General features: G+C 42.3%; 3 protein-coding genes across 4 annotated transcripts; all 3 read left to right on the top strand.

The window, feature by feature from the left end:
• Window positions 1-566: 566 nt before the first annotated feature.
• Window positions 567-16,126, top strand: slc44a2 (solute carrier family 44 member 2 (CTL2 blood group)). Of its 2 annotated transcripts, none has more exons than XM_070827454.1 (22): window positions 567-720; window positions 6,044-6,092; window positions 6,183-6,256; window positions 6,392-6,476; window positions 6,656-6,740; window positions 6,839-6,958; window positions 7,067-7,127; window positions 7,228-7,354; window positions 8,459-8,542; window positions 8,787-8,899; window positions 8,990-9,121; window positions 9,203-9,302; window positions 9,856-9,948; window positions 10,538-10,622; window positions 10,821-11,083; window positions 11,196-11,290; window positions 11,613-11,716; window positions 11,800-11,873; window positions 12,003-12,073; window positions 12,182-12,270; window positions 12,362-12,446; window positions 15,114-16,126. In XM_070827454.1, exons 1-22 carry the CDS (start codon window positions 684-686, stop codon window positions 15,221-15,223), a joined length of 2,136 nt encoding a protein of 711 aa, XP_070683555.1. In that variant the 5' UTR covers window positions 567-683; the 3' UTR covers window positions 15,224-16,126. The 2 variants fall into 2 exon arrangements, with proteins under 2 accessions (XP_070683555.1, XP_070683556.1); XM_070827455.1 differs by lacking the exon at window positions 567-720 and adding an exon at window positions 4,737-4,863.
• On the top strand, window positions 12,709-14,497 carry LOC139198568 (uncharacterized). Its single transcript, XM_070827456.1, has one exon. The coding sequence runs from the start codon at window positions 12,748-12,750 to the stop codon at window positions 13,192-13,194; it is 447 nt and encodes a 148-aa protein (XP_070683557.1). The 5' UTR covers window positions 12,709-12,747; the 3' UTR covers window positions 13,195-14,497.
• A 526-nt stretch (window positions 16,127-16,652) lies between the features above and the next one.
• Window positions 16,653-22,692, top strand: odad3 (outer dynein arm docking complex subunit 3). The gene is made up of 13 exons (XM_070828279.1): window positions 16,653-16,743; window positions 16,961-17,082; window positions 17,219-17,296; window positions 17,543-17,734; window positions 17,839-17,940; window positions 18,474-18,599; window positions 19,004-19,126; window positions 19,418-19,567; window positions 19,653-19,813; window positions 19,900-20,056; window positions 20,751-20,900; window positions 22,069-22,156; window positions 22,242-22,692. The coding sequence occupies exons 1-13, from the start codon at window positions 16,665-16,667 to the stop codon at window positions 22,364-22,366; spliced, it is 1,653 nt and encodes a 550-aa protein (XP_070684380.1). The 5' UTR covers window positions 16,653-16,664; the 3' UTR covers window positions 22,367-22,692.
• The last annotated feature ends 1,028 nt before the right edge of the window (window positions 22,693-23,720 follow it).

Below are 23,720 nucleotides of genomic sequence, written 5' to 3'. Positions count from 1 at the left end.
TACTCCAGCTGGGAGGGAGACATTGTTTTCTAATGTGGACTACATATTTGACTGCTGCATGCAGCTGGATGCACAGAGGAGAAGAGAGCAATGCTTCCCTCTCAACTGTAGTCGAGCATCAGTATACAGTGTCATAAAAGTACAAAAAGCTCTAAAATGTACTTAAGCACAGGAGTTGAGTAACAATAGGAGAGTAGCCTATTGTTATTCTAACCTCTGCTGTGCTCTTTTATTTATTTTCTAAGGTTAGAATAAAAAACAAACAAATAATATTGTCTGATTTAATCCTAACCGTGGATAAACACGCTCTTTAATAACTCATCATGTCCATTAGAAACACATTCGTCTTTACAAACTCTCTCCACACATTCCATCGAAGTAGCGGCGAGACAAATGTTTTTGTCCCGCTTTGATGCGCTCTGATTGGCTGAGGCAGCTGTCAGTCACCGGGCTCTGCTCTCTCATTGGCTGGTCTCTCCTCTCCGTTAGGCTGGAATGCGCCCTGACTCATCTCTGTTTGGGATGGTCTCTCTCTCTCTCTCTCTCTCTCTCTCTCTCTCTCTCTCTCTCTGTAGCTCTGTGGCAGTCCTCCTCTGTTATTGATGTTTTTTTCCTCGACATTTCCATGGTAACTATCCTGTCCAAGGTCTGATCAGCAGCGAGCAGCCGAGCAGTGTGTGAGAATGGAGCTGGAGGAAAAAAACCCGGACCCTAAATACGGTAAGAACAAGGTTTATGTGGCCGCTCTCTCCCCGCTCTTTGCTTTTGACGAAGAAATGGAAACAATGACTGCAACGGATGGATGGGTGTGGACCTCATGGGTCTCATGCAGATCTGAAGTCATCCTCATCCTCCAAAGCCGGGTTGTTTTTTAGAGCACTTCTCATCTTTAATGTCGGAAAATTCTCTATGAACTACTCTAATTTTGTATCAGACAATACACTAATGGGTGGTAGGATTTGGATAGATTGCCCCTTTTTTATCAGTCTGCATTGTAAACTAAATATAGCCTCAAATGAAACTAGGCCCACACAGTTATTTACTGTTGGTAATATGGGTTAAGGTAATAAAAAGTAGGTTGCCTTTCATTCAAACAAGTGCTGTCTTGTTATTAAACTGGCTTCATTTTCAGGTTATTCTGTACTGCAGGAACATCCAAGAACAGGCCACAGAGGAGGAGCACTTAGTCTACTTAATTTATTGTGTTCTCCCAGGGGCTCAAAAACCATTTGGTGTTTTGTCGAGTGACATATGGTCTTTGTACATGTACTTGTACAAACATACAAACACATGCGCTTCACTGATGTTAATTTCTTGTGTTCACGCTGATTTTTTTGCATATTCGTATCATGGAAAAATCATTTAGTGTGCCAGCCGAAGACATGACTCATCGCTGATTATCATGTGTCACAAATCCATCTTCTCCACCAGCACTGACGGCCTGGGCTGGGCTGTTGTTCATATGGACTGTTGAGTCATGAAGTTTTGGTAACCAGTGTTATTCTTGCTTTAATACCCCATGTCAGTGTTGTTACATGAGAGGACCGCAGTATTTCACCACGCTAATGCTGGCTGACAATTGAGATGCTCCTAACAGCCCGCACCCACAATGTTAAGTGCACATCCTCCCTAGTCATTCTATGGAGCTCCCACCGTGGAGCATTTCCATGTTGCTTTCCTGTTGCCATGTAAACAGCTCTTTTTTCCTTGGCTCCCCTCCCCCATAAAGGCTAAAAGGTCAAAAACCACAGCCCTTTAAAACTGGACATAAAGCTGTAGACTATGTAAACACTCATTACCCATTCCAGCTCACCAGTATTCTGAAACAGCTGATTTTATTAGCAGAGTTTGGCCTGTCAGCAGTCTCTGGAAGCATACTACTGTCACTACTACATTTTCCCGGTGTCTCGGCTGGTGCGCAGGCAGGCTGCAGCCTGCACTGCCTGGACTGTGTTCTGCCTTGTCTGCTCTACCCACACAGCAGACACAGTCCACTCAATATCAAGCTAGCAAACACTCAGATGTATTACCACATACACTGCATGTGCACACTGAGACACAACTGCTAAATCTTTAACAAGGATCGCTTGCCATTAGGAGCCCGATCGTCAGTTTGGGAAAATCAGACAAACTGTTGCTATTTGATCAAAGCAGGTTCTGTGAGGAGTAGACAGAGACAGTGATCTGAGCCACAGCTTGTCGGTTTTTAAGTATTTAGTTCAGCAAAAAGATACTTTGATGTGTTTTCTCCTTCTTTTTAAGAGTATGTAGGCCAGTGACCTCATTAGTAGTGAGTTTTTTTTTTGCAGCTTTTAGATGCAGCAGTAGAACAGTAGCACATACAGTGGTCTCTGTGTGGTCTCATCAAGTCCCATATAGTAATCATTCAAATATACTCCATCTACAGACCACATGCATGCACACACACATACACACACACACACACACACACACACACACACACACACACACACACACACACACATACACATATACATACACACACACATACACAGTGCCCACTAACCCATTAAGGTAGTAAGGGAAGGGTACATCTGATAACCCCTCTGGGCCCATTAGTGAATCACATCAGTCATGACATCATCACTTCCTTTAAAGCACACACACACACACACACACACTCACACACACACACACAAAACATAACAATTGTGATTCTAAAAACTTTTATCGTCAGGAGAGGCAGAGACCGTATTGCTTTACTTTTAGATTTCACATTTGTGCCATTTCGATTTTTTGATTGAAATAAGATTGTGCTAAATGCTGCTGAGATCAGTAAGGTTCGGTAGATGTTTTAATGCAGATTAGATCGTCTGGCAGACCCTGTAGATTTTCACCATCAGGGCCCCTGTGTCAGTAATGAGCTACCTGAGGAGCCCAGGCCACCCAAATGACAGAATAAAACCACCTGGATTTGCATGTTAAATTGCAACATTTACTGAGATTAGCATCTGTAACCCACATTATTTTTGCCAATTAAGTAAACAAGCAAGACTATTTACAAGACATTTGGCAGCCTTTACCCACCAAATCTGCTGGAATGCTGCTCAGCACAATCAGAGATTGTTTCATGGCACAAAGCAGGCGGCTCTAATGGAGCCGTGTCTCTCACACTCACAGATGGTCCTACAAATGAAGGGCTGATGGAAAAATCACTTTCAATGTTTATCCTCCACAGTAAAGAGAAAGAAGAAGTGTATATACACAAAGTGATAGAGAGAGGGTGGGTAAGACCAAAGCAAGTAAACCCTTTCAACATTTCTATAAATACTATGCAGACAGTTTATAATGATCCTGTTTCAAACTGTGGCCAGGACACTAAACTTTTGGGTGGAATTATTATAGTCAACAATGATAGCCCAATAATTGAAGTTTAGAGCCCCAAATAAATAAATACATAATATCATCTCTTCATTTTAGCTTATTTGCATATATGTAGTTCAAACAAGAAATAGTTACGTTTGAGGTCATTTCAAAACAGCATGTCTATTACATAGTTATATTGTTAATTAGATCAAATGTAGTGATATATTTATTTGTGTGATGTCAACATGCTAAAGCATGAAACGTTTGATATGCCATGATTTGCTCATGCCAAACACAAGACAAGAGGATTGATGCTTGTCACGTGTTTGTATGCTAAGTATGCATATTGCAATTTTACGAGGGGCCATGTGCCGGGCTATTTCTAGGCTACAGGGAGTTACCTGTCCCAGCTAAGAATTAATAAAAAAGAATTAATTGTTGGGGTTAAGATGAGCTGGTAGGCAAGCTATCCCAGCCGCACCAACTGACACATATGGGAGTGGTATTAACCTTCTCATCTCACTCTCAGCAAGAACGCCTTTGAGCAAAAGCATGGCACGGTGTATGTAACATGTGTATGGGGTCCAGAGTGAGTATTGTATTTCATGCTATGGCATGCTGGCAGGCTGTCACATGGCAACAGAAGTGGGCAGAGCAGAGCAAAGTCATGTGCCAACAGTGGACACGTAGGACGCTCTTATCTCTGATGTGCAGTTCAGCTCGCCGCCTCGTGTGTGTCACATGCACACAATGCATCAATAACCAAATCATTGTCTTAACCATGCATGGAACCATCTCAAGAGAGCTTTGTCCATTGTTTAGGAAGTTAGTGATGCAAAGTTTCAATATAAAAGCACTTAGAGGGGCGTGTGGTTTAAGTGCTGTAACAAGTTGGAAAAAACAACCTAAGGTAGAAACAGGAAGCTCAGAAAACATCGAGAGGAGGCCATAAATCTTACTAAGTACTGGTGAAAGAGAAAACTGTATAGTAGCAATGTTGTCAAAGCTAGTGTCAAGGGCTGAGGCTGTTTTGGTCATATGACTACTGTGAGGTGAGAGCGCCGCTGCTCTGCGTGCAGCTACACACTGCAAAAGGAAACAGGCAGCACACGTTGATTCAGCAGTTTGAGCTGAAGACTAAAATAACTGTTTTGATGTCGAAGTGAAAGACTGTTTTGATTTCAGAGCATGCCCCTGCAGTCAGAGAGTCTTGAATCAATTTTGGCAACAGCAGGTTCATAGGCTCAACAAGTCTGTGTTGCTTCTGCTGCTTCTCTCTCAATTCCCCCGTCAACACTGTGTCTGCTGCAACTCCCCTGACGAGCCAAGAGGGGGTGGGGGTAAAGAGAAATAGAGGGAATATGAAGCAAAGGCAGGGCTTTGAATACACTGAAAGAAGGAAGTGAAGAGTCAGAGGACAGTCCTCACACAGGAAGGAGACGTAGAGAAAAAATTGCAGCACACACGGCACACTGAGAGAAACCATCCATGAGAGAAGCATAAATAACCACGGAATGACAAAATACGAAAGACACGGTATTGTACCCGTCTTTATGATGAACTCAAGGTTGATTTGAAGGTCTTATTGACATTATTCAAGCTTGTCAGACAGACCACTGCTGCACTGACTAATGGATTGTGTATACTTCACTTATTGTGATGGTTAATGGACTGCCTTAAGTCGCGTATTACCTCCAGCAGAAATACTGCACTTTAAAATACAAAGTTCAGTGACACCTTTGTGTTGGTGCCAGTTAGATGTCTGCAATATGTGGGCAGACTGTGTGTGTGTGAGTGTGTGTGTGTGTGTGTGTGTGTGTGAAATAGCAGCGTACTGTATGTAAGCACTAAGAAGGAACAACAAGTATTTAAAGAACAGGTAAACGCCCCATCATCATGTGAAACGTCCTGACGTCTGCCGTCTTACAAGAGGATGTTGGTCAATGAGCTCATGTTTACTGAATTCTTCACCAAGCTGATTTCCTGTCTGGCATGAAGTTCAAGGTGTAATCTAGACATCCGAAAAACGGCAGATGAGCGTATTCATTTTTCATTGTTCACTGATAATGTTGACTCGCAGTGTGAGCTCATGATGATCTCACCCCAGGCAGAGTGGGCTTGGTTGATGTTTCCCCTATGCCGTGTCTGAGGTGTTTCCATGGCGGCTGGTGATGTCCACAGGGAGCTCACTGTCGCCGGGGAGCCATTTTGTGGGTTGCTAGGCATGAGAGTCAGGCAGAAGAATCCTTTTGTTCTGTCTTTGTCGATACATGAGACTACACATGTACTGTGCTCATGTGTACCTCCCGTATGCAGAGTGCGCTTTGTGTGCACACATACAGTGTACATATTCATACTATACTCTACTGTAGAGTATAATAAACTACAGATAATTTAAGATATAGTGTCAGTCATTGGAAAAAATACTATTTCTCTGTGATAATTAAAAAACATAGTGTAATCTGTGTCACTAAACAATGTGCTGAAACAGATTTACAGCTCAGTTTTAATTTAAACAACAGAAGCAATTAGATTTCACAATGAATTCCCCAATTAACATTGGTTAAAAAGTTCACATGTAGAGCGAATAATCACAAGTGGAGTTCCTTAATTGAAACCACAGGTTTTTGGTCAACTAGCATTAATGTACTAATTACAGTCTCATCAGATTGTACAAAGAGACATTAACAAGCTGGTTGTTTCTTGTTATCCCCAGGGGAATCCAGGAAGTTTGACCCCAACTTCAAAGGGCCGATTTACAACAGGTGAGGCGTCTTTTTCAATCACTGATCGTAATTTTTTCCTATCTGTTGTACTCGAGACCAATAACAGTATTCTGCCTCTCCTCTCCTCAGGGGCTGCACAGATGTCCTCTGCTGTATTCTCTTCATCTTGGCCTTGTTTGGATACTTTGCTGTTGGTATCCTCGGTAAGACTGATCCTCCATCACTAAAATATGCATTGCTTCGTTGCTTATGCATGCTTAGATGTGCTTAGACATGTCTTGTCATTTGATCTGAATTCCACTTTTCGTTCTGAATCATTTGAATTCTTGTCTACGCAGCCTGGTCGCAGGGTGACCCCAGGAAAGTGATCTATCCCACTGACAGTAGGGGGCAGTTCTGTGGACAAGCTGGAACACCTCTGGAGTGAGTCACCTGACAATATGATGTCTTTGAAAAGCTTTCAGATGCAGGCTATCTCTTATATTTCAGACAATGCTAGGTATTACCATAATCGAACACCACTCATTATGGGCTATGAGACAAAAATAATATTTATGCTACAGCCCAAATGCTAGTTTTGTTTTGCTGTTCTTATGCAACAGGAAGAAGCGTCTTCTGTTCTACTTCAACATCCTGAAATGTGCCAGTCCTCTGGTGCTGCTGGAGTTCCAGTGTCCCACCACACAGGTCAGATGTCTACTTATCTTTTATGTTCACTGCAACATGTTTCTCGTCTCCAACAGTCACGTTAATTGTTGCGATTGTATGTTGTTATTTGTGTCCAGTTATGTGTGGAAAGCTGTCCTGACAAGCACATGACATTGGTGAAAGCAAAGTTAGGCGGCAAAGAAGACCACGAATACTACAAACAATACTGTAAGGATGGAGTGGACTTCACCAAATTGGTAAGTATGCAAATGATTTGATTATTCACATTTTATTCATGCTTGAAGTGATAATGTATGCAATGAGATGGGACAAAAGTACATTGAAGCCTGTTTTACATGACACAGAGTCCTCCTGAGCTCCTGAGGGATGGCTTATGTCCCGCCATGCTGATGCCGAGTAAAGCCTGTAAGTGAGACGCTTGTTCCTCCTCGCTTAATATCATTTCATTCTGTTTGCGTGTGAAACAAATAAAACCAGACAAACGGATCATCTCCTCTCTCCACAGTCACGCGTCGCTGCCTGCCGGCCTTGGGAACCCTGAAAGGTGGGGTGGTGGTGGTGGGCAATGAGACCACTTTTGATGCTGGACAGGGCGTCAATATTAATGCCACAGACGTGCTGGATGCATCCAGGCGAGTAACACACACACACGCATGTACACGTGAAATATGCTAATATTATAAGAACATTAATCGGGCTCTTTGTGGTTAACACGCCTGTGCGATCCTGTCATAATTTTACAACTAAATGATCAAATTAGTACTGAAACGATTATTCGTTGAATGGATTAGTTTTGCTTTAGATTATCACTTTTCATTATAAATGTAATCCCTTTGGGTTGGGGATTGTTGGTTTAGACCTAATGGGCTAGTTTGGGGATATCACCTTGAGCACTCAGAACTAAATGTGGACATTTTGTCTTCATTTGTCAAATATAAACAAAATGCTGCTAGGTGGGTTAATGAACCACTTTAGGCTTGACACTTGGCGCACATCTTGCCATGTTGTTTCAAATAACATTTAGTGTATCACTTCCCCGTCATATGTCACTGCAGCGATTTGATGTCCTATTTAAAAGTCCTTATGCTCTTATTTACTCTGCACGCTGATGTGTCTTTGCTACAGTGAGCGTTTGTTTTGGTTCTGCTCTATTTGTATGCACCCTGGAGGGTTTTTATCTCAGCGTTTCCTATCATTGTCATTCCCACTGGGGGAGGTTGTAATGCTCCCCGCATGTTATTTATCAAGATGATGAGCTTTACAGGCTGTTCTGTTGCAGCTGCATCCTGCTGCTGGAGCGTGTAAAACCACACCGCCCAGTCAAATTATTTGTCATCTTAATTTGCAATGTGACACGCTTAGCTTTAGAAATTAATAACTTAATAATAACTAACCCCCCCCCCCCCCCCCATGAAATAATTTTTCATGGGAGGGGTACTTCAGAATGAATTTCAAAGGCAATTCTTCTACTGATTTTACATGCACATGCTGAAAAAAGCTTTTTTACAAAGTGAATGGATTTTAATGGAACAGCATAAGGTTTAGATTTCTTTTAAATCCCCATCGTCATTGTTTAACTAAAAATATTATCTATCAATGTGTTCAGTTATAGGCTTATTTTTTGACTTGTCTGATAAGCTTTTACGACATTTTGTTGGGGGATCCATACGCGGCAGATGTCGACAGTCAACAATTCTAATTCTGGTTTGTGTTTAATTCATTTCCTTTTGTTACAGGAAATCAAACATAGCTGTTGAAGCTCGCCAGGTGGCCATGAGGATCTTTGAGGACTACACTCAATCTTGGCACTGGATATTGATGTAAGTCTGTCCACTTTTCAGTTACAGTCATAGAGTTGTGCAGTGTAGAACATCAGTATTACAACACAAGACATGAGAAAATGTTTCAGGTTTCAGTCAGGCTGCCTACTGTAGTTGTCAGAGCATACACATGAGATCATTCATCATGCTTGTCCAATGAAAAGCATCTGAGTGTGTTAGGGTTAGCTAAAAGACATTTCTGTTAACTCTCTTTGTTAAAACGTTGTGTGTCCACCCTCCCCAGCGGTCTGGTGATCGCCATGGTCGTCAGCTTGATTTTCATCATCTTGCTGCGGTACTTGGCTAACATCATGGTCTGGGTCATGATTGTTTTAGTCATTCTAGTCATTGGATATGGTAAGTCTTCAGCTTCTGGAGATGATAAAGTTGGTTTCTGCTTTTTTATTCAAATCTAAAACTTCTAACTGTCTGAGCTATTCTCTTTAGGGATTTTCCACTGTTACATGGAGTTTGCAAGTCTGAAGGGAGAGCCGGGCGCTGACGTCACCATCCGTGACCTGGGCCTGCAGACGGACTTCTCTGTCTACCTGCAGATCAGACAGACCTGGCTGGCCTTCAGTATGCACTTTTCTTCTTTGTTACATGTGTATATAAAGTATTTATTATTCCCAGTAATCTAATGCCTTTGCTGTTTTGCAGTGATCATCCTGGCTATTGTGGAGGTCATCATCATCCTGCTACTCATCTTCCTCAGGAAGAGAATCCTGATTGCCATCGCCCTCATCAAGGAGGCCAGCAGGTCAGCCTGTGGCAGTGAATCACTTTCTGGCATTGAAACGTTGAGCTAGAACAGAAACCAGGCCCGCTCTCATATTTTAAAGCCGCACTAATCAACATTTTTATACGGACAATAAATTAAATGACGGTGTAATGTGAAAGAGGATGCTCATAGTGACAAACCCACAGAGAATTATCACCCCACTCTTAGTTAGTGATTAGCTGGTGAACATTGCGAAATGTCCCACAATGTTCACCAGCCAGTCGCTAAAAAAAGGCTCTGTAGCTAGCAGCTAAGGAGTAGGTGGAGACCCAATACAGAGCTAAAATAAAGCTGAATATTAGACTTACATTCATCAGTTGGACAGAAACACGACTCCAAATTAAACTTAATGTTGCTTTGTGTCTTCTGGAAAGAGGCAACTGTTTGCTAGCATGTTTAGCACGACAACATAATGAGGTAGTTTCCAGTTTTGTATTTTGCATATTTGTTTTCATAAGAGTAAGAAGAGACTTTTAGCTCTTAAAGTTAATAGTTGTTGACGTGACATTTTGATCGTTGTTTCCTTTTTCAGAGCTGTTGGTCATGTGATGTCATCGCTGTTTTACCCACTGCTGACCTTTGCCCTCCTGGCCGTGGTGATTGCTTACTGGGCCATCACTGCTGTGTATCCTCTCATCAGTCCAGATAATGATCAAAGTTGGTCAAAATGTAAATGTGTCACTTAGTTATTAGCTCCCTTGATCTTTTTACTCTACTTTCTACTTTTATTTGCACAAATTTGATTTTCAGTGCTACACTGCATTTTTCTTATTCTAATCCTTCAATGTTTTATATATTTAGCAATGAAACAAAAAAAAACATACAAAAGGCAGTTAAAATGCTAAGGTGTTACTGATTCAGTAAATTACATTAGAAAATAATAGACAGAAATATAATAAATAAATAAATAAATAAAATAAGAATTACTGAAATGGACAGTCTAACAGTTTGAAAAACCATCTATGGTAATAAACCAATTAATCCATCAATCAAACATTCTTTTTTATCACGTTTAATGCTTCTCAAAGCTGTACCCTCTATTTGCAACTCCTACATCTCACCAGTTCTAATAATTCCCTTCCTTCCTGTCTAGTTGTTTTTATTCTGTCCTGCTTTGTTAGTTCCCATCAATGTATAAATAGATGCAAACGACTCTTGATTGTGTCACAGATATCCTCCTTTTTTGACGTAGTCTCCTTGACCACTTTGACCAGTTTCTTGTCCACCTCTAATGAGCAGGTGTACAAAGTGTTCAACAACTCTGAGTGTGAGTACTCCCGAGAGACCTGCGACCCCAAGGTACGCTTTTAAATATCTCAGCCAAGAACACGCCAGCCAAAAAGTGAAACAAGTATTCTGCTTATTATTATTTGATACCTTTCAGGAGGAAACTGTTTTATTGTGTCACGGTTTGCCAGGACAGCAGCATCAGTTTTCATCATAGCATGAAAAATCACTTTGATAATCCTGCGGTCTACCACTTCTCTCTTCCTCCAGACATTCAACACCTCCAACGCCTCAGCTCAGTGTCCCGATGCAGAGTGCCTGTTTGCCTTCTACGGTGGGGAGACCCTCTACCACAAATACCTCATCCTGTTCCAGTTCTACAACGTCTTCCTCTTCTTCTGGTGCGCCAACTTCGTGACTGCCCTGGGCCAGGTCACTCTGTCGGGGGCCTTCGCCTCGTATTACTGGGCCTTCAAGAAGCCCGAGGATATTCCCGCCTACCCCATCTTCTCCTCTCTGGGACGGGCCCTCCGGTAAGAGGCTGTCTTTGTATTTGTGCCTGCAGTCTGTCCACCTCTGTGCATTTGTGTGTTTTCTAAACTTGTGCAAGCAGAAGCAAAGTATACGTTCCCTCCTCCTGTCTAGATACCACACAGGCTCCCTGGCTTTCGGCTCTCTGATCCTGTCTTTGGTCCAGATCATCAGGGTCATTCTGGAGTACCTGGATCACAAGTTGAAAGGTCAGAAGATCTAACTTCAGAGCAAGACTGTGCATCTTCATCATTATCATCTTATATTAATCAGTTTTTATATGCATTTAGGATATTGTGTGAATGAATCCTGGATTTAGATAGACATGCTATACCAAACATTCAACTTTTCATACTTCTCCCCTCTTCACATATACTCTTCATACCTTGGAGGGGCACAGAAATGTCCTCTCTGATTTATTTACATCAACAGGGACATTTACAGGGTGTCAAAGGTGCACTTTGTGTGACCCAACTAAGACCTGAATACAGGCAGTAATCAGAGTATTCTGTGGCTGCTCTCATTCTTCAGGTGCTCAGAACAAGTTTGCTAAATTCATGCTAAGCTGCATGAAGTGCTGCTTCTGGTGTCTGGAAAAATGCATCAAGTTCCTGAACAGAAATGCCTACATTATGGTGAGTTCTTGTAACTGGATACAGCCGCATTGGACATGTTGGTTTCTGGTTAAAGTGGTAAATTGCTTGTTTTCTTTCTCCAGATTGCCATCTATGGAAAAAGTTTCTGTCCCTCAGCTCGAGATGCTTTTTTCCTTCTCATGAGGAACATTCTCAGGTGAGGTTTCATTACACTAATATCCACAATTTGTAAAGCAGTATGCATTAGACTACAACATTTATTCAGTGTTTAACAATGTGTTTTCTTAGTCTTCTCTAATTTACTCTCTACTGTGTTTCAACACAGGGTGGCTGTTTTAGATAAAGTGACTGACTTCCTGCTGTTTCTTGGGAAGCTCCTCATCGTTGGAATTGTTGGTGGGAGAGCTTTTATTTTTAGACCACACATGTCTGTTTTCTTAATTGGAGAGAGATCTGTCTGGATTTCTAGTTTAAAGGCACTAATTCACATTTGTTTCTGTGCAGGGATCTTCTCTTTCTTCTTCTTCTCTGGAAGGATCAAAGCAGTTGAGGATGCTGCTCCATCTCTGAACTACTATTGGGTGCCAATAATGGTGAGAGATATTATATTTGTATCATGTGGTCCTCACTTTTGAGCTCAACTGTGGGCTTTAATGCTCGACGTATGTGACTCTCTTCACCTAGACGGTGGTAGTGGGGTCCTACCTCATCGCCCACGGCTTCTTCAGTGTGTACGCCATGTGTGTGGACACCCTGTTCCTCTGCTTCTGTGAGTAACTGCGCATTCAACCAGGTCCCCCACAGATCCTTCCTCTTCCTGTTTTCAAGCACTCATACAGACTGCCTTAAGCTGAGATGCTGGTTTCCTCTTCTTGTTATGTTTCTGACTCTTCTTCTCTTTGTCTCATTTCTCCATTTACTTTTCTTTATTTTCACATATTTTCCCTTTATTTCACATTTTCATTTTCCCTTAATTTTCCATTAACCCAATCAAAAAACACACATCCCCATGCACGCAAAAAGGTGAGGACTTGGAGAGAAATGACGGCTCATCTGAAAGGCCGTACTTCATGTCCCCCGAGCTGCACGAGATCCTCTCCAAAACAAGGAGAGTGGAGGAAGATGGCGCTGAGCAAGCGGATTCTGCCAAGCAAATGGACGAGGTGAAAGTGGAGGAGGAGACCCCTCTTCAGCAGGAGCAAGACGGAGAGATCCAACTGAAACAGGAGACGGTGCTGAAGCAGGACATCGAGGAGGAGGAGCCTCTGCAGGCCAAGACGGACGCTGAGGAGCCAAAAGAGGAGAAAAATGAAGAACAAAAAGTCAGTGAGGCAGAGGAGGCGGAGAAGAAAGAAGAAGCAGAGGTGAAAGAAGAGAGAGAAGAGAAACAGGAGTTGAAACAGGAGGAAAAGGCGGAGGAAGCACCGCCTTCAGCTGTGGAGGCAGAGAAAGAGGAGACTGGTGAAAAGAAAAAGGAAGAAGAGGAAGAAAATCCCCCCTCTGCACCACAGGAGTAGATGTTAAGAGTGATGTGAGGGGAAAAAGTAGGTACGGCAAACCTCATAAAGCATAAAGAATGAAAGAACAGTACCCACAAAACCTTGTGATATGGACCTGTTAAATGTAGGGCAAGCTAAAATTTCAGATGGCCTTCGTATGTGAGCGCTGTGACGTCCAGCTTGGGGAAGGTCGACGTGAAAGCTGAAGCAGGTCAAAAGCCCAGTGCATCTCTGTAGCTTGAAAAAAAATGCTCTGTTGTGTTGGTTTTAGAACAGTGTTGGTTTTTATATTGTGAAGATCTGTAGAACATTGTGAGTGCTGAAGCTGTGCCTGATTACTGTCACTACTAGTTATTGTCTTAATCCTGTTAACGAATGCACTACAGAACCACTAAATACCGTGTTTACAGTCAGAACAAACACATCTCCACTGAAGGTGAATCTCTTTCACTGTTTACAATAATACCAGCTGACGCCAAAATGTTACAGACATATTTGATATACTGTATGAATATTGGATCTTTTTTTCCTATGGAACTTGTATATATACAGTAGTGTATGTCTATTGTGTATTTTTTGGCTTTGGCCTTGTAGAGATCCTTTCCAAGATGGGATCCCATGTATTGTATTGCCACCTACTTGCCTCAGACTGGCGTAAGTGCTGTGATTGTGTCGCCATGACGCAGCCATCGTGACCTCTCTGCAGACCTCCCCAACCCAACCCAACCCAACCCCCAGCCACCCAGCCGTTTACTGATCCCACCTGCCTTGCTCTGTCCCTATCCTCTCTCTGTCTTTCTCTAAGTGCTGCATGGTGTTGACATGGCCTTCTGAATGCTCGCAACTAACATCTTAAGTCTCGGACGCTTTTGTACCTTTTTTTCTTGTTAGTCACCTTGTGTAAGTTGACTTTCCACTGAAATTACTGATGACATTCCACATTTATTGGACGTGAATCTTGATTAAAGGTGATTGTATTTAATCACAGTAGTTCTGGTTAGTTCTGGGTATGCACGTGAGTTTCAAGGTGGTTTGGCGTAAGGAAGCAGGTGAGTTTTCATGTGCAACGTGTCCAATTTTGTCTTAAAGGGGAACTCCCAACAATTTCACATGTCTAAGTCAGTTTGCTATAATGTTTTCTGTGGCTCTAAAGACTCTCTTAAGTCTCTGGAAATGATTGATGACATCATTTCATTAATTTGATTGAGGTTCGGGTTGGAGACTGCAAATGTTCAACCTTAAGCCTAAGCCTATGTTACAAACTGTAGTCCCTGGTGTTTGAAAGTTGTGGGCATTTGCTAACAAACAGAATAAAATGCATTATGGGCGATGTAGTATCCTGGGTTTTCTGTAACCTTTATAAAGAGAGCGTATTTCTGCCTCTGCTGCATTGATTTAGAGCATCCATGAATGTCTATGTGAAAAAAGTGCACATCTCTAACTGAAATATGAAAAATGGGTATCTAAAAAGGGAAAGAAACCCTCTTTGAAGCCAAAGATTTTTCCTTCTCAGAAAGAGGGCTTTCTACATACCTATTTTTCATTTTTTACCCCTTTAAAGCACCTTATCTAATGACACCTTTTTCCTGGGACCCTATGAGGGTCCTGACCCCTGGTTGGGATCCTCTGATTTAGAGCATTCTTTTATTGTTGTTTATCAAACACCACCGGAAAATATTGTTTTTGCTGACCTCTAGTGGATTCTCACCGTCTCACCTTGCTCTAGTGACGTGCAGGTGTACTCCAGGACCCAGGATTCAGTATGATGTTGAGGCAATATTGAGTGCAATATTACATTTCAGGAGTACCCCTTTAATACTTAATCTACTGAAAGGTAGATAGGCGATGCATGAATACAGGAAGAGCGGAGTTACTCTTTAGTGTTGGCATGCTGTTTGGAAAATGTTGTTCTTCAACTGCTTCTGTCCATGTCACAGTGGAGGATCTGGAGCGCAATGATGGATCAGCAGAAAGGCCGTATTTCATGTCGCAGAACCTGCTCACCCTCCTGAAGAAGTCCAATGAACAGCAAAAATCTGTAGATTAAGTCATGACGTGTGTGTGTGTGTGTGTGTGTGTGTGTGTGTGTGTGTGTGTGTGTGTGTGTGTGTGTGTGTGTGTGTGTGTGTATGGTTATTTTTAAATCAGGGCAAAAGGATGAATTACAGTGCCATTTCCTGTGCTACATTATGTATGGACAGTATGATTGTGTCTCTCTGCCAAATGGGATTAATTTCTGTTGTCTGTATGATCTTATGATCGTTTTGGATTTTGTTACAAAGTGTTAAGCCCACTGTCTCACTGTACTAGCCCAAGACAGGCTGGTTTTAGTAGAGAAGGAATATGAGAGCTTGAGTTATGATAACTGTAGTTAATTTAACCAACATTTTTTCTTACAAACTAATGTTTTTATTTTTCACTGTACATTTTGGTCTTTTTTGTCACTTTTTTTTGTGTGTGTGTGTGTGTGTGTGTTCTGTTGTGCAGTTTAGGTGGAAGCTTTGAAGGGTCCAACATCTTTCACTGAGATCTCCACTTTATGGCAGATGCAGCATGTTGATACATGAGTAAAGCTGTGCTTTATCAGTTTAACTAAGCATATTGCACTGTTTGACATTAGCTCACCAAAGCAAAGTTGCTAAACCGCAGGCGATTAAAGCTTAGTATGATACTCAAAGCCTTAAGAGATTACAAAAGACCCACAGGGTTTAACTTGTTTCAGTCTGTATTTTTTTAATAACTTGTGTTCTTTTTTTGATCATACTCTCCACTGAACATACAACATATCCGTGTTTTCATTCCATCTTAACGTGTGAAGCTTGTAAAAGTTTTACATTACCTTTTATTTTGTTGGAAACAAATAAAACTTTGTGTTGCCATGTCAGTATTCAAAGGCAAAAAATCAACAAAAGAGACCACTTCTTCTTAGGTTTATTTGGCTACAGTAACACATGGATAACTGATTACATTTAAGCACTAAATGAAGTACTTTTTTTGTTTAAGAAAAGTCAAAGTGTGCACAGAAGTGAAATCTGAAATATGAGCGACATAAAAGTACTTCAGATCTCCTTAAAAATCCAGAAAACGTATTGTGTTACATCAACTATAGCTGATATAGACCCAGAGTTTACAGTTGTATATTTCAGGCAGAAGGAATCCTGTATGTATCTGTGTGTTTTACATGAACTTATTACTTATCAACAGAAGCACCATACGAGGTGGTTTTTGATATTTTGCGATATTTCTAAATGAAATGAATGGCCGAAATGAAGCATTTGGTTAAAGGACAATAAGCATGTGGTTGCAGCTGTAGTGTGAAATATTAAAAATAGATTTAAATCCATGACGAGGCCTCAAACCTGAAACGAGCCTCGCTCTGGTGTCAGTGTACACGTTGCTAGGCAACAGCGGGGAGCTGTCCGGTCGGGTCCGGCTAACAGGAGGGCTCATTTCTTCCTTCTGTGGACACACAGACACACGGCACAGACATGCCGTTCACCGCCGACACGTTTAAACCACCGCTGCACGACCAGATAATGGAGATGCAGCGCAAAATCCAACTTCTGGGTAAGTTTATTCAAAAGTGGTAGATTTCTGTTCGTGCTAAAGGACGCGTGCTTTGCTGCAGTTAGCTAGCCAGCTTTATGTTTGTGTTGCCATGTGATTAACGTATAGCCACTATTCATACATAACTGAGATAGAAATAGAAAAGGTAGCAAGCTGTGCCACGATAAGACTCCTTTCTCCGTCTATTATTGATGCAACGATTACATGTGTCCGCCAGAGGGCGACAGAACTGCATATTATGAGAGCTCTCAGTCCACCATCAAGAAGAACAGAGAGTCCATCCGTCAGCTGAGGCAGGAGAACAAGAGGCTGTACAAAAAACTGGCTGAAACTAATGCTGTAAGTCCAATTTCCCGGCACTGTTGATCCTCACAGATCTTAGCCAGAGCAAAAGTCAAACTAAGTACATCTGACTTTCCTTGAAAATCTGACAATTCCAATCTTGTTTCCTTTGTTGGGTTGTGTTGCCTGCCAGGGTGATGAAAATGTCATCAGAGCAGCCTTTCACAACAGAGGCTTAGAGAAGGATGCCTACCGCAACATGTCAGGGAAGGTGAGAGGAAGGAGCACAGATAGGCTCCTATTGTTCTGTGTCATTCATTTTAGGTTCATATGGTTGTACTGTTTTCACTTTTCCCTCTGAACACTGCAGCTGTTGCTGCTGCTTGAAATGGACAAAAGTCCTCAGTAATGTGACACAAACAAGACTTAGAGACTGCATGTGTACAAATCTCAAGCTCACTGTTTGTCTCTGTTCTTAAGCTCACACACCTTCTCCTTGTCTTCACCCCTTTCTCAGGCAGCCCTGACAGCACTAGAAGAGAGGGTGCTGTCCAAGATGAAGCGTTTCAATGCCCTAAAACACACCACCCAGACTCACCAGCGTCGCCTTGACGAGCTGAAGATGGAATACCAGAGGGTGAAACCACTGGGCAGCAGTGGAGCACAGTCTGCTGATGCTCGCGCGAGGAAAAAAGAGGAAGATGCCATGGTGGTTACCTCTCAAGCTCACACAGAGATGTGCAAAGCATGAAGTACTCTAAGCATAACTGAATGATACGTGTGGCCGCTCTGTAAGTATGTGTGTGTCTTCAGAACCTGCGGGCGCTGGAGAACAGTCTAGAGAAGACCCAGTTTAAGTGCAAGGAGGCTGAGAACATCATGACCAACTATCAGAAACTCAAAAGTCACCTGCAGGTTAGTCCAACAGCCTCAAATAATGTTCTTATCTCATCTTCACTTGCTGGACATGTTGCAGGAGCATTGTTGGCACTGCCTCCCATCATGATGTATGTCATTGTACTGAGCTGCCCACTGTACAGATAATTATGCAATTAGTGGAGTCCTTTTTGGACTTTTGGCATAATTGAGTAATAGACAAACAGTAATTGTGCATTCGCCATCAGCACCAGACACCCGTATGAGAGATGCTCAGTGCCAGTGTTTTATATACAGTCTGCTAATCATTTTCATTGAGGTATCATGCACAGCAAAAAAGAAATGCTCCCTGTTAAGCAGCGCTATGACACTTTGTTGTGCCTTTGATATGGGACTCTGTGTTTGTGATGTAAATGTTGAGTGAGACTTCCACAGTGGTACAGTACTTCCTGTCCCAGGCTCACTTTACCTTTGTTTGCACTTAACTTGACCTCCGCTGCTCTTGCTCTTTACATCCATGTTTCCCGTCCTTTCTCTTTCTACCCCTCACTTTTCCACTGCCACCACTTCAGGAGGAGAGTCTGACTTTCCAGGGCCAGTTGGACGGTCTGGAAGCAGAAATCCTGAAGCACAGAGAGGAGCTCCACAACATGCAGGCCATGAACAACGACGCCCAGCTCTCTAAAGAAGCTGCTAAGGTGACCTGCAGCGTGCTCTGCTAAGAGTTTACAACACGCATGTATCAAATGAAGGAGTCAGAGGGATGATTCACTCACCATTAATGATATAAGTTATATGAGTTACACGCTAAGCAGCTGACATTGCTTTTTCAGTGATTAGCAGCCTGTTTCCTTTTCATTTTGATGCATACACACAACTCCCAAGCACAGATACATCAGCCCTCCTCATCGCTCTGCATTGTGCGAGCATTTTATCCCCAAAACAATGTGGCTCTCTCTTCTTCTCTTTTTATTTCTTCAAAATAAAAGTAGAGCTGAAGATTATGATGCCTGCTGCATGACAACCTCCTACGAACTGACATTTTGTTCGTCTCCCTTCGTTTCCAATCCGAACCCTTTCTTCCCTTTCTTCGTCCTGCCAGGCTGAGTTACAGCAGCAGGAGGAACTGCTCTACAAGGAGCGCAAGGAGAGAGAGCGCATTATAGCCAGCTACAGGAAAAAGGTTGAGGAGCGCAAGGCCCAGGCTGAAAAAGTTGACAGAAGGGTGAGATATACATGGTGGTGGTGGTGGTGTGTGTGTGTGTGTGTGTGTGAGAGAGTGTGTGTATGGTTTTATTTTGGTTTTATTTTAATGTTGCTCCCTCTTCTGATGACCTGCTGTCTCACTAGCCATGTGCAAATACCTTAATGACCAGAGAATGGCCTACGACACTCAGTCACCCTCATTTCTATCTAGTTTTCTGTAAAAAACATAGTCTGGTTCAAAACAGAGACACTGTGCAGAGTGAAATGAATAATTAATGTTTTGAGTGGTGTTAACCTCTCCTATCTTTAGGCTCAGAGAACAGCTATGCAGCCAGATGAGCTGAGCAGTGAGGCCCAGCGCAGCACCCCCAGGATGGCAGGTGAAGAGGAGAAGGCCATCTCCACTTTTGAGGAGGCCTTCCGACGCATCAAGGAGGCGACAGGGGTCACAGATATACAGGTTGAGATGTGGAAAAGAGAAAGATTCCTTGGGCCTGCTGTGTGTGGTGCACCTATTAATGTTGTGTGGTTTTTCATATGTTTAGGAGATAGTGGAGCGTTTTATCTCACAGAAAGAGACACACCAGCATCTGGAGAAGCTGAGGGAAGAGAACGAGAAGGTGCTGCAGCAGCTGAAAGAGCAGAAGGAGCTCCTGAGTCAACAGTTCCAAGATATGAAATATTCTGGGGAGGCTAAACTCTCCAGGTGAGTCTCTCAAGACTGTAGGGATGGAACAACGGCACGGTGCAGGTTATTTTCAAGCCTTCACTCTTTCTCTGTGGTTTTATTAGTGACCAGCAGATGCTGGAGGAGTATGAGCAGCAACTGCAGGCGAGCCAGCAGAAGTGTGATGCAAATAAAGAGCACCTGGATTGGCTTGTTAAAGCCCTCAGTACTGTCCGAGCCGGGTCGGAGCACCTCGCAGACAAACTTCAGCACATCACACTGGTAAATGCAACCTCAAACACCATGATTGGAAATTGTCCAGCTGTAGGTTTAACTCATGACGACACCTAGAGTCTGTCTTTTTTATATTTTAATAATTTAAAACAGACAAAGTATAATGGAATACACAGTTGGTCACCAAGATATTCATACATCACGCTGATGGAAATACACGTCAGTTCATACAGTAACAGATCGGTAGTCCTCTCGTGCTGTCACAAACACAATCCATTTTCCCAGCAGTGCAAGAATTTATCAACCCATAGATTTAGTGAAAAAGTCACAGAGAAGAGAATTCCTTCACCAAAAATGTTCTGTATTGCTCCCATTACCCCCTGCCACTATGACTGAATGGCTGGGAAGCTACAAAATAAATGGAAATTATCATATATATCCAATTCTTTCTAGAAGCTATCCAATTATTCCTTTGATGAAATGAAACAGTAAGAACCGATGCTAATTCCATAACAGTGCTTAAATCTCCTATCAGTCCTTGCTGGCTTGATGTTCGGGCCAAATGTGACCCAGCTCAGCCGTCTAGACTGTCTTTCCAGTAGTGGTGATTTACATTCCTCGCCTATATTATTCTTTAAAAGTGCCAATTTCACATCCATCTATGTTTTTAACTCCTATTCTCTCAAAATTTCTGGTTACAATTGAGCTTATGTCTGTTCACCGTTGTTCCATTTCTCTCCAGAGTGAGGACACGGGGGCTGATGTGTCTCCAGACTCAGATGAGTTTGTGGTGGAGCTGATGACCCAGTGCGAGCTGAAGTTGCAGTTGCTGCACGAGGAGCTTCAGGGAAAGGATCTGACTGCTGTTATGAAGGAGATGGAGGAGGAGGAGGTGAGTCGAAGCTCCACAACACTCATCCGGCATCACAGTGTCCGACTGTTGCATTTGCAGAGATAATCCTCGCAAACTGGCGCAGAAGGCTCGGGTACAGTTTTAGCGGGTAGGTGTGTGTGAAAGACAGATAATTGTATGAGTCACATTGTTCATACTGACCTCATGAACAGAAAATAACAGTGATAATTGCTGCTAGCAGCATTTCTCATGAGTAGGTGTCTCCATTGGGATTCCTGGCGATGGTCATGTTACCAAAGTGATCTGCCAATGACATCTCTGTAACTAATGACAGGAGAGGGTTGGGTAAAAAAAACAACTAGTTTGTGTAAAATGATTTATTTAAAATGGACTCCTGGTTTGACACTTAATCAATAGTCTCCACATTGCACGATGCGACAAGTGAACGCAGCATGGCCGAGCATGTATGCATGCATGCTGCCGTGCTTGCATAGCTTATCTGAATGGAAAGGCAGCCATTAGAGCCAGCTGAAGTGTTTGTTCTTGATTACTAATGCTCAGCAGCGCCTTCTCTGTTTGAGAACACGGGGTATCACAGTGTACCATAGGAAATAGCCTGCAGGCCATTTGGTAATGACATTGACTGTTTTACTCTGCGTTTTTAGAAGCCATAATCTCTGCAATTGACGTAAATCTGAGCTGATAATTTCAGAATCAGTCTAGCCTTGTTTGCTTGGCCGGCACTGTTAGAAACTGCTTGGCTGTTCTGCTCAAACTTTCATCTCTGCCATAAAGAAGTACATCAAGTCTGGGAGCGAGCGACCTGCTGGCCATCAGACCTGTTATCATACACCATAATTATAGAATAGAATGAAATTGATTGAACAGCATATTGTTTGTGTTGTAATTTCCATAGATGCATACATTAGTTTTCTCATAAAGCTTCAAATGAGCTCTTTAAAAGGTTTGTTTCTAAAATGGCAGCACACTAATTTAATTTCCTCATTAATTTGAAATTTTAGATACATGTGAAATTCTGTTTACATCATGGGGTTTAGGAATAACATCAATATGTGTAGGGTACATGAAGACAGTTGTCATGGAAATAGATTCATATTAGATATAGCAAAGCTACATTGGCAGAACACAGCTGCGAATCACTGGCTATTTTTAATGTGTACTTTTTTTTCCTTTTCGCTCTGAGCAGTTCTATGTCAGGATCGAGGGGAAGCTGCCAGCTTACAACACCCGTGTCAAGCTGCCTGAGGACCAAAGGCTGGACCTCTTTAATGACGGTGAGACGCAGACTCACTCACACTAGTGCAGGCACACACGGTCCAAATGACTCTTTGTCTCACGCTGTCGCTGTTTGTGTCCTAGAGGACGAGAGCGAAGAGGACGAGGCTGACATCATCTCGCGGGAGGCACTGAAGCGTCAGTCTCAGCTGATCATTGACTCCAAGTCCAAGAAGAAACCCTGGAAGAAGAAAAAGGGAAAGTTCTGAGCCAGTAGCCTCAGGACTCAGGACTCGGGACAAATAAATGCACTGAACTAAAAACTGATTTAGGTGTTTGCTTTCAGTGTTGAGTGTAACTTCCTGTAAGTTGAGGACGAAGAGCCTGTAAGAATGATATAAGATTTCCCGTTGCAATTTTAGCTAAAATTAATGTTTCACCATTTGAAAATCTACTTTTAGACTTGTTGAAAGATGAGCACAATTTAACCGTTTGTAGAAGATATCTGTGAGTAGATATAATGTCTCTTTGAAGCTGGGTACTTGTTGTAGAAGTGGCTTTGTTTTGACAACAGTAATGTTCTCTGTCAGGTTTCATTGTTGCACCAACACTTGTTTCTCCGCCTCTGTGTCAGTCAGTTTTTCACCTTCTGCCTCAAGGGGAGGCAATTAAAACAATCAAAACGCTGCTTTCACTGTTGACCACAAATGTCTGCATAGGGTGAAATAGGTGACTTGTGCCCAGACGTTTTGGTGCTGCAGATCGAAACCAATTCATTGTGAATGCAAAAGGTTTTATCTTACATACATGATGCCCTGCAGCCTGCAGTGCACTGAAAGCCAACACCTGTGACCAATCCAGCCTTTATTTAATGGCTGAACGACACTAAAGATGCACACGCTTTGTCTCTGTGTAAGATGTGATACAGAGCTGTGTTTGAGACCTTCCCTGCTTGTAGTGGTGCAGCACCAGCACCTGAAATATCTCTGCTATGTTTAGCATCTCAGAAATGTTCTGCCTCTTTACTCACATGCTTTGTGGTTGCTGGAGCCAGCCCTAGGATGTTGGGTGGATCGTCTGGTTTGTTCCTGTTAGCGTCGGATGTTTGGTGGGATTTTACCAAAATGACATTTTGAAGGCCAATATAGTGGCAGATATGTGATCTTAAACTATATACTGTAAATAAAGCTGACTCGACTTAGACTGCATTTGTCCATCAGCATAGATTCAATATATTTGAATTTGACTGCATTTTTGACTCAAACAAATTGAAATTCTTCTACAAATTGATGGTTCTGTATAATGTGTAAACAGATAAAGGCCACTGAGACAGCTCTTAGATCCTACTGCTGGCTGTGCCTTAGAGAGAGATCGGTTTGTCTCCTTAGTCTCATTGTCTCCCATCTAATAGTGTCAACATGTAAGCTCTTTGCAGGTTATTGGCCCAGTGTGGCTGTGAGTTTAGAGTGTTTTTCAATCAAAGTGTGATTTTCCTTTTGTTGTTTAATTTGAAGGATTTTTATCGTCCTGAAGACTTCACATTAACAAAAGCAAAGATTAGAGAAATAATTATGTTCTTTTATTGTGATCCTGGTGTCCTCATGGTCCACCAGTGTCATTATC

Source organism: Pempheris klunzingeri, chromosome 3 (genome assembly GCF_042242105.1).
Source record: "Pempheris klunzingeri isolate RE-2024b chromosome 3, fPemKlu1.hap1, whole genome shotgun sequence".
NCBI classification, from domain to species: Eukaryota; Metazoa; Chordata; class Actinopteri; order Acropomatiformes; family Pempheridae; genus Pempheris; species Pempheris klunzingeri.
Note: the sequence above shows the minus strand (reverse complement) of the source record. Positions and strands in the feature narration are given on the sequence as shown.

Excerpts from the sequence above, each read along its gene's own strand:
- LOC139198568 (XM_070827456.1), top strand. The coding sequence starts at position 12,748 with ATGTCCCCCGAGCTGCACGAGATCCTCTCCAAAACAAGGAGAGTGGAG.
- slc44a2 (XM_070827454.1), top strand. The coding sequence starts at position 684 with ATGGAGCTGGAGGAAAAAAACCCGGACCCTAAATACG. Across the intron at positions 7,355-8,458 it reads GACGTGCTGGATGCATCCAG|GAAATCAAACATAGCTGTTG; the intron begins GCGAGTAACACA and ends CTTTTGTTACAG. Across the intron at positions 12,447-15,113 it reads CACCCTGTTCCTCTGCTTCT|TGGAGGATCTGGAGCGCAAT; the intron begins GTGAGTAACTGC and ends TCCATGTCACAG.
- odad3 (XM_070828279.1), top strand. The coding sequence starts at position 16,665 with ATGCCGTTCACCGCCGACACGTTTAAACCACCGCTGCACGACCAGATA. Across the intron at positions 17,735-17,838 it reads AAAAAGAGGAAGATGCCATG|AACCTGCGGGCGCTGGAGAA; the intron begins GTGGTTACCTCT and ends GTGTGTCTTCAG. Across the intron at positions 20,901-22,068 it reads AGGAGATGGAGGAGGAGGAG|TTCTATGTCAGGATCGAGGG; the intron begins GTGAGTCGAAGC and ends CGCTCTGAGCAG.